We start from the raw sequence: 15,475 nt of genomic DNA, 5'->3' as shown, positions 1-15,475 counted from the left end.
AAACAGCCAACTCCAATGCAAGAGCGACAATTTTAAAAAGAAGACGAGGGTTGGAACAGCACTCCGGGTGTGTCAACGTTCAGTGCAGTCCGCGTATTTTGGAGCCAGTCGGTTTCCGGAAATGCCCGATTAGCAGCGAGTGAATAAACTCTCTTTTCGCCCTCCCTCGGGCGAAGAGGTGACAGCTGTGGCACACCCTCCGGCCGCTGCCAAGGCAGCCTGGGTCATCCGACAGCGCGTCCTCGAAAGCATTCCTCCTCGGCCCGCCTGGATAACGCTATTACGCACGCGACAGTTTCCGGCTGCGACATAGGACGGCGACGTCATTACCTTGGAGGTAGTCCCAATTTACAGCATTCAGGGGAATGCGCACAGAAAAAAGGATCCAGCGGCTGCCGTGAGTGGGGCCTCAAAGATGTCTTGCTCGTGAGCACTGCACACGACACCTTCGTGCGAGTTGCTCGTGTGCGGGTCCAGTCCGCCGAACCGAAACTTTCGAGCTCTCAACGTCCACCGACAAGGGGCCGATGTACGCGGGCACGTGGGGCAACGGAGACCCTCTGCAGCGTAGTCGAGGAGTGAAATCCGTACCTGTCGGGTGACGACGAAGTAGGCGTACATGGCCATGGTGGTGCCGTAGGTGATGAAGTAGGTGACGGGCTCCATGATGTCCCAAGAGTACTCCCACCAGGTGAGCCTGGCCAGGATGCCAAACTGCACGCCCATCAGGCCCAGGCCTAGCCACGACAGCAGCGTCGTGCGCCGCTGGGACAGCGTCATCAGCTCGTTCTTCTTCTGCTCCAGGGGTCCCAGCTGCTCCTTGACGCGGTGCAGGCGGTCCAGGAGCTTGCGCTCCTGCTCCAGTTGGTGCTCGTTCACGGTGAGGCTCTCGTACAGCCTGGCCACCAGCGTCTTCAGGTCGGACAGCGTCTGCGCCTCCTCGCTCGTCAGGCGCTCTGCGGCACAGGGGCAACGCAGACGTGCTATTGCGGGACAGAGCGAACTCGCCGCGCCGAGCGAAAGAGCAGCGGAGGCCAGCTGCTCCCTTTCTTTCATTTAGACGTCGCAGAACTTGAGCAACAAAAGCCCATGACGGTAGCGCACTCACTCGGTTTTCAATCATCTGCAACATCCCTGTCGCCCTCATATTCATACCGCAGTTATCTTCAGGCGCACATTTTGAAAATAAAAACTTACGAGTGCGCCTGCGGGCGACGCCCGTGAACATGGCAGCAAAAATACAGCTCTTTAAGCCAGTGCAGGGATTGTTTCTAGCTCATAAACCAAACAATTAATTACGAAATAATTAAGTGCGCGTTAACTGGGTTAATTTTGTCCTCAGGGCCGGAGAGGCAAGAAGAAAAATGAGAAAAAGCAAAATACAAACCATAAACAAACGCGAGAACTTTTGGTACGCGTAAGAATGTTGCTATTTAGACATGTTAGATAAGTTTATACAAAAAGAAATGCAGTTGTACAAAGCCTACTATTAAATAACGTTTTGGGTAATAGGTCTGATGGACACTTAGCTCAGTTTAGGTACTGCTTTCATATGGAAACACCGAGCAAAGAGGTCTAACGACGCCTCTGAACGTAATTGGGTTGGGTTGAGCCATAACATCGTCAACCAAGCTTGGGAATCGTAAGCATTGCACCCACCTAAAAAAAACAGCGCAGCTACAGACCAGTGACGAGCGGCTCACCTATAGATGGCGGTTCAACGAGGTAGACCTGGTTGTTGAGGGTGAGAACGAAGTTTTCCCGCAGGAGGGATTCGATGGATGACGTTGACGCGATGCGCACGCCATCTGTGAAGAAGAACATATGCGATATTTCAAGTCACGGGCATCCAGCGTCCCCAGTAAGCAAACAACGTAGACGTCGCAAGGCTACAGACAAACATCTTCTCCAATTACTTGTACACATGAGGTTCTGCTCCGTCCCAACTCCCCCATTTTCCTTCCTTTTACTTTTTTCGAAGCTCAACAACAAAAAAAGAGTGTGTTGGGTTGGGTTTTATGGCACATAAGCAACTCAGGCTATCATGGACCAAACACGAGGTTAAAAGTCTTTTACATAATTTGTCCAATCTAGACTTCTGTTTAAAACATTTGCTCCTCTTAAAAAGCTGAAATACAAGACAAATCAACAAGATCGTTTTCACCTAAGAGCAATGTTGGACGGAATGGTATGTGTTCATTATAAAACACGGCAAAATGCTCTTTCCTTAGCATTTCCCGTTTGTTGCACGAAAATAAAATGTGGTTTATTGTTAGCTATCTCCGCATGATTCACATAGGGGCATGTGTTGTATTGTCGCTATGAACTTAAGTGTATAGGTGTGCGTGCCGTATACGAAGACGGCAGAAAATCAGTTCCTTGAAACGTCCCTGGTTTGTGCAAGGCTTCCTTCAATTCAACTAAAACTGGCTTTGCCAAGTGCTGTTTGTTATTTACTTAATTGTTCCTAACGGAATGCTATTGTTTTTCCTTAATTTACGGCGTACTAAGTTCATGCAAGCTTTAAAGTGCACATTTACTTTTTTATTTGCTTGCCGAGAGCCTGAGCAGCGCCCAAGTCTGCTCTCTCAATTCCTTTCATTCCGACATGACTCGGGACGCAGTAGAGTATTACTTTTTTTTCTTGAGCTGTCACTGTTGTTATATTGTGAATGATGCAGCCAAATAGCGGAGCGATTGCATTTCTAGAGTGAAGAGCTATGAGAACGCTAAGGGAGTTTGTGTAAATAATACTGTTTGCGAGGTTCTCGTTTACCATTTTTTTTTCTTTACGGCCATACAGACGGCGTAACATTCGACCGTGAAAATGGATTTCATACTGTTTCCTCTCAATTCCCTCGTGCCACTCTGCTTCCAACGTAAACATCGTTTTGAACAATCAGTATAAAAATCCGTGAAACCAACGTATTTTTCCTCGAGTGCAAGATATTCTTGTATGATATGTTGTTGTGGAGTTTGTTTTTTACGGAACTGTGTAAGAGTGAAATGCAGACTGCAGGAAAATTGTATCATGACGTAGTGGATTTGTCTTTGGGCAATATCAGGTAAAGTGTCCAGTATGCCGAGATTCTGGCACATCTCTTCAAATCGCAAGAACAGTGGCCTGGTAGCTTGAGATTTGTTGTTGAATATTATTCTATAAGCACACTTTCTTATAAGTGAATAGCATATGTGTTTTGGTAGAGACCATACTTTAAGGATATATGCACAAGTCAGAGCGGTTCTTTTAACTTCAAGCGGGGGTTTATTCGTTTCTACATACAGGCTGACTATGGGAGATGTTCTGAATGCGCCGCACGAGCGGCGCAGGCGTTATTTATGTACTGGATCAAATTTTTTTTTAGGCACGACGGTACTGCTGAACCGTACACAATACATCCATAATCTAAGGAGGAACGTACCAAAGACTGATAATTGTGCATAAAAACATACCTTCTGCAGGCCCCCAATGCTTTCTTGAGAGCACTTTGAGTATGTTCAGAGACTGGGAGGCTTTCTCTATCGGCGTGTTAATGTAATGTGTTTTTGTTATCAAATGTTATGTTTAAAAATTTACATTCTTAAATTACTGGTAGTAGGGTTTCATTTAGGTGCAGGGTGGGGTCGATCTGCATGCCTCTATAGAGTGAGAAAAGAAAGGCTACTGCTTCCTGCGGTGAAAACTTAAGTCAATTCCTGTCCGTCCAAATCGCTAGTTTCTTTATTGTGAGTTGTATCTGTCTCTCAAGCCACTCAGTACAAGAACTGCAAAGCATGATCAATCAGTTAGACTGGCACAGCAGAACGGTGGGGCTAAGAATTATCATGCAGAAAACCAAAGTAATGTTCAACAGCCTAGCAAGGGAACAGCAGTTCGCAATTGGCAGCGAGGTGCTGGAAGTAGTAAGAGAATATGTCTACTTAGGGCAGGTAGTGACCGCAGATCCGGATCATGAGAGGGAAATAACTAGAAGAATAAGAATGGGGTGGAGCGCATATGGCAGGTTCTCTCAGATCATGAATGGTAGCTTACCAATATCCCTGAAGAGAAAAGTATACAACAGCTGTATCCTACCGGTGCTCACCTATGGGGCAGAAACATGGAGGCTAACAAAGAGGTTTGGTTTATTAAGGTTTAACGTCCCGAAGCAACTTAGGCTATGAGGGACGCCGTAGTGAAGGGCTCCGGAAATTTCGACCACCTGGGGTTCTTTAACGTGCACTGACATCGCACAGCACACGGGCCTCTAGAATTTCGCCTTCATAGAAATTCAGCCGCCGCGGCCGGGATCGAACCCGCGTCTTTCGGGTCAGCAGCCGAGCGCCGTAGCCACTGAGCCACCGCGGCGGGGCTCTAACTAACAAAGAGGGTTCAGCTTAAGTTAAGAACAACGCAGCGAGCTATGGAAAGGAAAATGATAGGTGTAACGTTAAGAAATCGGAAGAGGGCGGAGTGGGTGAGGGAACAAACGCGGGTTAATGACATCTTAGTTGAAATCAAGAGGAAGAAATGGGCTTGGGCAGGGCATGTAATGCGAAGGCAAGATAACCGCTGGTCCTTAAGGGTAACGGAGTGGATACCAAGAGAAAGCAAACGTAGCAGGGGACGGCAGAAAGTTAGGTGGGCGGATGAGATTAAGAAGTTTGCGGGGATACAGTGGCGGCAACTGACAAAGGACAGGGTTAATTGGAGAGACATGGGGGAGGCATTTGCCCTGCAGTGGGTGTAGTCGGGCTGATGATTATGACGATGATGATGATCTGTTTCTCACATGTTGATAGGCTGGGAGAAGTGGATGCAATTTTAAGGTCATCGACGTAGACGGAGTGCATGCAATTTTAGGGACCCCGACATAGACGGAGTACGTGATGAACTTTGTAAATATTTCGGTTATAGAATTCATTTCTACGACAATGAGTGTAGTGCTTAAAATACACCCCTGAGGTGCCCCCTTTTCCTAAACGAAGTTCCTCGAAATTGTTGAACCCAGGCGTACATGAAATGTTCATTTCATGAAATGTTCATTTCAGTCGGACAAGAATTGTTTCAAGTAGTTCAGCATCTCACCTCGGATATTTGAATAGGTTTTAGGCGCAAAAAACAGACAGACACATAGGTAGGTAACAGGACGAAGCGCCATTGACTGTCCTTGCCCGACAGGTGTTGGCGACGACACATGTGATACAATCATCAATGAAACGTGGAGATGACACACAAAAGGAAGGGCCCACTGTACTAGAAACATAGTCTAAGAGCACTTGCTGCTGGGCTAGTTGGTTTTGGTTCATATTTGAATAGGTTTTAGGCGCAAAAAACAGACAGACACATAGGTACTAAAATGGCGCTTCGTCCTGTTACCTACCTATGTGTCTGTCTGTTTTTTGCGCCTAAAACCTATTCAAATATGAACCAAAACCAACTAGCCCAGCAGCAAGTGCTCTTAGACTATGTCACCTCGGATACCTAGGTCTGCTAGGTCGCGGAGAATCCCGAACCTCCATGTGGTATCATAGGCCTTCTCCATTTCAAAGAAAACTGCAAGATAGTGTTGTCTGCGTATGAGCGCTCCTCGGACTGTGTTTGCAAGGCGGACGGTATGGTTGGTTGTTGAATATGCTTTTTTAAATGCACATTGGTGGATGTCAAGAAGGTCACGGGATTCGAGGACAAACACATTTTCGAAAGGTTTGGCGAGACTACTCGTGAGTGCTATAGGCCTATAACTACCAGCGGAGGTTGGAGGATTTCCAGGTTTCAGGATTGGTACAATAACCACTTTTTTCCAAGCCTCCTGTATTTTTCGCAATTTTCACATTTTGTTAAAGAACTGCAAAAGTGCCTCTACAAAGTAAAACACGTTGCGGGGCTAGTTGGTGATGCATTTTCTTTTCTTTAACTTTAAACAGCACTAACTCTCCAGAAGAACACAAAGATAGACATGACAGGACAGCGCCCATCCTGTCATGTCTGAAAAGTTAGCGCTGTTTAAAGTTGAAGAAAAGAAAGTGCCTCTACAGCAGCTAGTATTTCTTAATGTATTTCATCAGGGCCGGTTGCTGTATGTTTACCGGCAGACAGCTATTTCATGGATTTCTTGAAGTGCAATTAAGTTATTATAAGGCTCGTTTTAACTGCTGCTTGTCGGAAGCCTTTGCCTTTCTAATGTGTTTTTGTAATTTTAAAATGACTGCGTGTAATGTGAGGAACTAGAAACTGTAGAGAAATGTTCCGCTAGTATGTCTATCTGTTCATCAATACTTGTTTGTGTACCAGGGGCTGAGAGAAAAGGAATTGCGAAGGGTGAGTAGCTGCCATTTAGTTTACAAACTTGCTGCCACATTTTCTTCGATGTTATTAAACTGTTTATGGGTTATATATATTTTTGCCACGAAGTTTTCTCAGCGCTGTTTTCTCTTGCCTTTTTAAAATTTATAAGGTTTTCATGTGTTGCGTGTGTAAGGAAAATTTCCCATGCTTTATTTTGTTTCTTTACATTCTTGCCAAACCCAAACCATATGATTTTTTCGCATCACTCCCGAGGACTGAGGAATAGAAAGGGGTGCAGTAGTACTAATAGTGCAAGTTGTGAGCATTTCATCAAGTTCGTGAACATCGAGATCATCTGAAAACATTTTGTCCAGACTGACTTTTTCTCGAAACAGTGTCCAGTCAGCCAACTGTAACTTCCAACGGCGAGGTTTGTTCGAAATGATTAACTTGGAGGATGATAGGCTGCTAATGACAGGCAATGATCTCTACCGTACGTGTTATCCAGATCATCCCATTTAAAATCGGTAAGGGAGATGGCGAAGAAAAATATAAATCTAAGCAGCTCATTTTTCCAGTGCTTGTGGAGCAGTACGTGTGCTTTCCAGTATAAAGTAGGCAGACATTATTGCATAAAATAAAATCTTATAAAACACGACATCAAGGGTCAGTTTTGTTATACCCCTGTCACACGGCCAGTTTCAATGGCCATCGAGTCGAGGGCCATCGAGATTTTCGATCCCCATCGAACTCGAGGGCGTTGTGGTGCTGCTACACGGCAAATCTCAATGGCCATTGAAATCGTTCTCGCGTCTTACGCCAAGCTCGTGTGGCGCCACAATCGCTACGTTCGGTTTCGCGCAAATAACAAGAATATTTTTACGAAACCTAACTAAATGTTGAAATACACTTTTTTTTTCAGTCATAAGGCGCGTTCATACTTGTCCAAAAATCAGGCGCGCGAAGCGGATTCGCTTGCCGCAAAAACTAGGACCTGTTCTCATCTGTTGACGCCGGGGCGAGGTGGAACCGCCGCGCCGCTGCTGTTTCTGATTTTTGCACACTACGTCGCCGCTCGCGGCGTACACAGATACAGGGAGAAAATAGCATAAATTTATGCTGTCTACGTACCACAAGCGTATGCACCCTTACGTACGCTAAACACAAGCGCCTTCCCACTTTCAGTTCACCGTAACAGACGCAAAAATAAACTAAGCCTATAGTGACGCCATCTGGTTGTCAGGACGGGAACTATTGCTGTCAACAAACCGACTGTCCTCTTAAGCCTAGCAGCGGCAGAATCGTCACTCTAAATAAGAAATAAAGCAAATTTATCACTTATACGTTTTCTTACAGGCGAGATGAGACGAAGCGAAAGACCGGTGCCCCATTTATGACCAGTGAGCAGACTGAAAAGGGCAGCAACAACGAGAATTCAGTCCGAAGCGAAGGGTCCGGCTTTGAAGAGCGCCGCCATGTTTGTCGTTCGAGTCAATGCTAGCAACACTGGGCAACGCTCGAAGGCCCTCCAAATCTCGATAGAGTTCCGCGTTGCTCCGTTCACTAGATAGACTGTTTTAAAAGCGCTTCCAAGTCGTTGAGTGTTACTGTTAGATGTGGTTCAGTTCAAGATATACGGATCATATTGCGATAGTTACAATGTACAATGAACGACAGTGGCTGTAAAGGCTTCAGTCCGCAGTTTGATTTCACGAGCTGCAATACCACTCTGAACGACAATAGTAGCACCTACAGAGAGCCTATAGGTGCTTGCTCTCGGTGGCAACGAAAGACTGTATTTCTTTAAAATATTCTTGTGTCGAGGTCTCTTGTAGACATAATGCTACTGAGGAGAGTGAAGTTAAAATATCTGTTACATCACTGTAGTTTTTGACAAGTCCTCCACAGTTCCAATGCATTAGGAACGCCATGTTTATGACTCTTGAGGATATAGGTTTGGTTTGGTTTATGGGGTTTAACGTCCCAAAGCGACTAAGGCTATGAGAGACGCCGTAGTGGAGGGCTCCGGAAATTTCGACCACCTGGGGTTCTTTAACGTGCACTGACATCGCACAGTACACGGGCGTCTAGTCTTGAGGATATAGTAAAAAGCTTAGGTGCCAGGTTTTTCGGGGCCCAAAGGATTCAATATTTGCGAGTTTTTATCGCCGAGTTTTTTCAAGCAGTTCAAGCAAGAGGTAACTACTGGCTAATTTCGTCACCTTGAACCTAGGGACCAAGGCATCTTCGAGAACTTTTCTTTTTGCTCCCTATGGAGGATGTAGTACTTCGGTCAAGTTTCTTTCTGGCGAAGAATTAAGAGGTCAATTCGGTTCGCCCTTTTTTTCAGTGGGCAATCATTCAAAAGCAAGGACATATAAAGTATGTGTTGCTCGGCTATGGTGCGAGCCAGCTACCATGCAGCACTAGGGGACGGCACGGGAACTTAAAAAAACAAGTCCTGCCCATGTCAGCTGTACACCGCTGCTATGACCTAATATGATGCAACTCAGTGTAGTCATTCCACACAAGGTTAAACCTAGCCGCCCATGAAAAGGGAAAGTCCAAGAAATTGATAGGAGACAGGAGAGTTGTGAGAAAGAAGATAGGAAAGTAAAAGATGGAGGGGAGGACAGGGAAAGGCTACTGCCGATTTCCCCCGGTCGGGTCAGGCCAGAGCTGAAGTCTACAGAAAGCGGGGGCCGAAGTGGTGTGTCGCCTCCGCCGTGGGGCCTTAAAGGGAAGCTGAAACTGTTTTTTGAGAATTCGAGGTTATTCTAGAATTCGAATCTATCAAACTTCTAGATAAAGCATACAAAGTATTTTTGCACCAGCATTTAAAATGGTGATAATCGTCGATTAAAACCGCGATGATGTTCAGGCTTCTCCTCACTACGTTGAAGGAGTGCGAGGAAACTCGGCAGTGACGTCATTGTTGCCGAAATTTCAGACGTCCGCTGCTTACGCCTGCATGCTGCTGTGCGTCGTCAGACAGCGCCAAACAATGCATCGTGAGCTTCACCTTCGAAAGCGTCGGTTTTCTTCCATGGAATAACCGTTTCTTCGCTGGAAACGTAGTGCCGTCATACATGACGTCATTATCGGGGCCTCTGCCAAAGTGCCTCTGCCCGTCGCTGTGCGCTTCAGAGAAGCTGAACGCCGAAGGCGACTTTATTCGGCGATTACGCCACCATTTCAAACGCTAGAGCAAAACGATTTCGCAGGCTTTACCTACATATTCTGCACATTCGGCAACCTTAAACTCATCGAATTCACCGTTTCAGTTGCCCTTTAAAGGTCCGAACGCTCGGCATTGGCTCAACCACCAGGATCCCCTTTTCCCCGGACACAGCGATGCCACGCAAGGCTAAGCTTGGATGCTGGGTTCCGTAGTGGCGCGCTCCTCACCAACATCTGTTTTCAGTGATATACACCTGCGGGGGAGGTATACACTGCGGGGGAGGCTCAAAAAAGTGCAGATGCCGAACACGGAAGTCCAAGAGGTCATTTTCTACAAGGAAGTGGACGTGGAAAAGCCCACGTGCGCTGATCCCAGCATCGTGGGTGATACACAGGTGTCAGGCAAGGTGAAGTGAACTGGGGTCCGAAATTAGTTATGAACTTGAAGCGAGGCGGACACGTCGTCAGGGTGAAGCAAGTTACCAGTAGCGCTTGGTGCCCTCGACAACACCTATTCTGTAAGACGACGACGAAAAGAATACCGAGAGACAAGTAAATTTAAACGTTTTTTATATTCGTAATTGCGCTAAAAATACGTAGGGAACAGGTTCGTAAAATTTACTGCTCAGTATTAGAAACATATATTTTTAAAATTGATCAAAAATACCTCACCTGGAAGCATGCTTCAAGTAGGTTTAAAATATGTGAAAAATATATATGCGGTTTTAGCACGTTGGTAATGAACTAAAAATGCATTTTCGTAAACAGGAAATTAATTCGTTCGAAGAATACTTCTAACAAATGGGCAGTACTCGGAAACGTATTTGCAGCGCACTTCAAGCTGCCGTAGAACAATCTTGTGCTTCAGGCCATGTTTCAGGGAAGAGTCAAAACACCTTCTTTCCTGCCTTCTTATCTTTTATCATAACTTCAAAGAGGGAGACAACCACCACAGAATTGCATCACGTGTGGAGAACGAGCGTAAGACCGGGAAGCGCATCTTGGGCGCCTCCGCGCCAGAAACTGCGAGCACAAAGGGCCCAACTGGCTGGCCGGTCGGCTGCCATAGATGCCAAGTGTATACACTGCTTGCCTGATGCAAGTTGCGACTAGCACTTCGGTTCTAGATCGCCCACAGATCCCAACGCGACCAGCCCCGCACTTGTGAGAGAATTTGAGGGCCTACAGTCTTTGCGCTACAAATGCCACAATTATGTCCTGGGGGCATATACAGGGTGTCCACGCTAACTTTAGCCAAGGGTTAAAAAATAAAATATTTGAGGTAGGCCAGGGAAACCACTTACATACAGCTACCAGCCAGCTTGCGCATCATACGCAATTTTGTTTTGTTTTGCAATTAATTAATTAGCAATTAAGATAATTCTTCTAAATGCGTAAATATTGACTTTGGGCACAAAATGTGAATTGAAAAGTTGGAGCGCTGTGTGTGTCTACTCGTTCTTGGTTCCCTGTCCTGTTTACGCTTTCAGAAACCCCTATTCCATTCATTTGCGGTTAGGAAAACCTCACGTGTATCGTTTTTCCGAGCTCCAAAGAAAGCCCGCGAAATACAAAAAAAAAGTCACGGGACTAGCGCATTTGCGCGCCACGATTGCGCTGCTCTCAACCGTGGCTTGAGTGAACAAAATCAGCTTTTGGCAAGGCGCGACGACCTCAATGCGCCGGCAGGCCAATATATCAACGGTGGTTGCGGCGCCCGCGCTAGCCAGTCTGCAAGCGTGACGGTGCAAGTTGCAGCGAACGCGCCGGGCATTGTGACCTATGAAATGGCCAACGGTGTCAAACACAAATGCGACGAGTTTTATTCGCCACTGAGAGGCAGAGAAGATAGGCAAATATTTTACTTATCTTCTTTTGCCTCTCAGTGGAGAATAAAACTCGTCGCATTTGTTCTTTGGCCATTTCGTAGCTCACAATGCCCGGCGCGTTCGCTGCAACTTGCACCGTCACGCTTGCAGACTGGCTCGCGCGGGGGCCGCAACCACCGTTGACATATCGGCCTGCCGGCGCATTGAGGTCGTCGCGCCTTGCCAGCAGCTGATTTCGTTCACTCAAGCCACGGTTGAGAGCAGCGCAATCGTGGCGCGCGAATGCGCTAGCACGTGACTTTTTTTTTTGTATTTCGCGGGCTTTCTTTGGAGCTCGGAAAAAAGATACATGTGAGGTTTTCCTACCCGCAAATGAATGGAATGGGGGTTTCTGAAGGTGCTCTCCAACCTTGCTATTGACATTTTCTGTCCAAAGTCGATATTTACGCATTTAGAAAAATTATCTTAATTGCTAACTAATTAATTGCAAAACAAAAAATTGCCTATGATGCGCAAGCCGGTTGGTAGATGTATGTAGGTGGTTTCCCTGGCCTACCTCAAATATTTTATTTTTTAATCCTTGGCTAAAGTTAGCGTGGACACCCTGTATAAGGCTAGGCAAGTACTACACGACGTCATTTTCAGTCCGTATCTGCGGTGACGTCTCATCCGGTTAGGTTACCTCACGTGACCTTGCGACATTACCGACCTCCTGATTAATGACATGCCGGGTTCTCTCACGGATGAGGCTCCAATGCTTACCGTATTAGAAGGGTCTTCGATCAAACCGTTGCGTCCGAGGGGTCAGTGATTCGTTCCGCCGTCGAACAACTTAAGTCCGGTACCTGTCGTATTGTGGCCCCTTTTTAAGAAGAGTTCAATTTAGCATACTTTTAATGCGTCGGAAATATACTAGGCGGGCAAAAGTTGCATCTTTGACATATTTGTAAAGATGTTCAAAGTTTTACTCCTAGCATACATAGAAAGCATCGATTATGGTATTTAAGTACAGGGACAAAATAACACCAAATTAATCAAAAATTAAAGTTACCTTCAGCTAGGCTATCGCCAACACGCGTTTGTTTTTCTTAATCCGTCATATTTAATGTCCTCAACGTCTTCCTCTCTCATTTTCTAGTACGCTGCTCCAAGTGTTTTCATCAATATCACTAAGCGGTTTTCCGTTAACAAAAAAAAGTTTCGGCCTCAAAAGCGACACCGGCACGGTACATTAGTCGAATATGTTTGTCTCTAAAGATATCGGCCGAGAAATTGCACCACCTGCCACATGCGCTCGAGTTTTTACCTCATGGCTCGAATCCGCCATCACTTATCCCAGGATCAGCGGCGGTCCCAGAGCGTGGTTTTAGGGGGGGGGGGGGGGGCAGGTTTCCGTATATCAAAAAAGAAAATAACAGAAACAACGATTTTTTATTTATTTTACTTACACAACAAATTTTGTGCGCTTTATTGTTGAAAAATAACTTGCGAACGATATACATGTTATACCATTACTCATTCTTTGAATGTTAAAGCAATATTCATTTCAATACCAGGGGAAACAAGTCGACGGCTGACATCCCGCCACGGCATGTCCACGAAGGTCAAAGCACCTGCCCGGACATTTCACCAGTGGGATTAGCGGCCTTCATTACTCAGGTCTGGGAAGTGGCTTTGTTCCGCCCTCAGTCCCCTCCTTCGAGGCGGCTGGTCGGCGCTCCTTGTCAAGCCAAAAAGGGATGATCCCCTCGCTGGCGTCGCTGTGTCCCATGGTGGGATAAAGACAAGAATGGGTGGCTCTTTGTCGCCCCGACGAGGTTGCTGGCCACCGCAACCGCAGGTGAATGGCACCGCCGTCGTCGCCGCCCCGGCGGCATGGCAAGACAACGGTGGGAGCACGGCAGGAATACGATACTTCGACAATCACTATGAATTGTGCTCGTATAACTACTAACGTGTAGAACGGGGAATTGTGTGAAATAAGACAGCCGCTAACACGGTGAACGTACAAAGTAGGGGACTACTTGACGCATCACGGAGGAAAAAGCTTTCCAGTTCTACGTCAAAAATTACATCTCGCGCTATGAGAGCCCGAAAACGGACGTCCGGGAATATATACAAAGGCTTTTGGAATATATACAAAGGCGGAGGGGGTTTTGCTGCTTCCTCAAAGCAGCAAAACAGGACTCAAATTTTTATTAGGTTCGCGGCCAGGCTCAGATGGGGGACCGTAGAAACCAAAACGAGCACGGTTATCACAACTCAGAACGGCTCCCAGTGACAGAAGCCAGGTTTCGCGCGGTTTATTCGGAAGCCGCGGCCCTGGACAATCGCTTCCCGCAACCGCCACCAGGTAGCGCCAAACGTCTACTGTTGATATTTGGCGCTGGAAATAAACACGGGAAGCACAGGAAAAAATGGAAATTGACGAAGAGGGGAAGCACAGTTTTGGAAGTGAACATAAAAGTATTAGTCTGCAGATGGGAACCCTTAAAAACGGGGAAATGCAGAAAGCACAAAAAGAAAACGCGAAATTAAATGGCGAACAAATAGTGCTAATAGCAGCCGGCGTTGGAAGAGATAGAGAAGCGCCCCACGGAAAAGTGGGATTGTAATCAGTTGGAACTACTCATCTGTAGCAAAATTGAACACATAAAAGTGACGCAAACCGCTTGAACGGAAAGAGGAAGCCACGAAGCTGGTGGAATAAGGAAATTACGGAGGCAATCGAACAATGACGGGTGGTTTCGAAAGAACTCAGAGGGGCAAAGAAGGCACAGCTTTTTTAAAGATGAAATAGACAAAAAAAATGGGAATGGGAATCTCATCGACAAAACAAACTGGAAGAACAGACCCCGGCGCCGAGTAAAATAAGGCGGTCCACTGGTCACAGGATGGCTGAAGTTCGCGATAGAACTGAAAATGGGCCAAGAAAATTCTGGAATCACCTCCTGCTGCATTTGGTTCCTTTTACCTAGAGTGCTCATATATAAGCTTATACTATATAAGACAGCTTATACATAAGCTGTCTCCGTAGAAAGAACGAAAGAGCAGGATCTGATTCAAGATGCTGAAGGAAATTCAGAGGGGGACGACGCTGTCAATAGATTACATCAGTTAAAGCTGAGTCATTTAGGTGCTAAGATAGGGTAATCTCCGACAGCATAATGGAAAGGAGCAGGACTTCACAATCTGGCTTGAAAAGTAGCGAGGAAAATATTCCTAAATACACAACCGCATGGGGTAGACAAAATTCAAATCAAGCTAATTAATTAACTCCGTCCAAGCAGCAAGCAAGCGTTGTTAAAAGCACTGGAAAAGTAATCAAATCAGCGAATTGAGGGTAGCTGGAGTTCGGGTAAAACGAATTTCAACAAGGCTGTTTGGTGGGTATGTCATTATTTCGTTACTGCGCTGAAAACTAGCGTTGTTACGGGACAAGAAGAAAACTATAGGGGCGATCAACTTAATTGACGCGGCGGAATGCGTTCGCATGCACCTTGCGTTGGTCGATGCGAGCGAAAGCAGCTTCCGCTAAGCTGTGTAGTCCAAGTGTCCACCCACTGAGAAACGAAAAGAAGACGCGCACAGAACTTCCTTGTGAGTCTAGCTTACGCACAACCACATACGCTCACTCAAGCATGTTTTCGTTCACGGTTCGACTCCCGACCGACTGTTGACGCAAATTGCGACTAGCAGTCCTGTGCTATAGGTCTCACGCATATTCGAACGCAACCGGACCCGCACATGAGCGGCATTTTGGACTTGATGCGGCGGAATGCGTTCGCATCGCGCTTAGCGGCTTGAGCGTTCCCTGGTCGATGCGATCGGACGCAGCTTCCACAGAGCTGCGTACCTCCAGTACCTTCGCTTTATCCGCTCTTCGGTTCTCTCTCTCATCGGCTGCTCCTGGAGAGTACGCGTCCCCTGACACTGGCCGCTTCCAGAGAGCGCGCGCGCCCTTGCACTCCCACCTTCTTTCCGCTTTTTGTCATCGCTTCTTCTGTCGTTCTTGCGCTTTCCTCCTTTCCATGCATCAATTCCAGACCATCGGCCCTCTAATGCTTCGCGCTTTTATAAGAAAACACGCACACGCATGAAATATATGTTACGAGACTAGGAGAATAAAGAAACACATACACATGACATGAGACAGGCGCCAGTCTCGTGTCTGTGTATTTGTTTCCTTATTCTTCTA

General features: G+C 46.5%; 1 protein-coding gene across 1 annotated transcript in view; it reads right to left on the bottom strand.

Annotated features, from left to right (window-relative positions):
- Positions 1–15,475, bottom strand: part of MCU (mitochondrial calcium uniporter) — a 274,468-nt gene that overhangs the window by 6,159 nt on the left and 252,834 nt on the right. Inside the window, exons 5-6 of the mRNA XM_089585000.1 lie at positions 1,704–1,808; positions 592–956 (exon numbers count right to left, since the gene is read on the bottom strand). Coding sequence (XP_089441126.1) covers positions 592–956; positions 1,704–1,808 — 470 coding nt within the window. The remainder of the gene's footprint in view (positions 1–591; positions 957–1,703; positions 1,809–15,475) is intronic.

The sequence above is a fragment of the Amblyomma mixtum genome, chromosome 3 (assembly GCF_055824585.1).
Source record: "Amblyomma mixtum isolate Tamu chromosome 3, ASM5582458v1, whole genome shotgun sequence".
Lineage (NCBI taxonomy): Eukaryota > Metazoa > Arthropoda > Arachnida > Ixodida > Ixodidae > Amblyomma > Amblyomma mixtum.
This window is presented reverse-complemented; position numbering and strand designations above follow the sequence as displayed.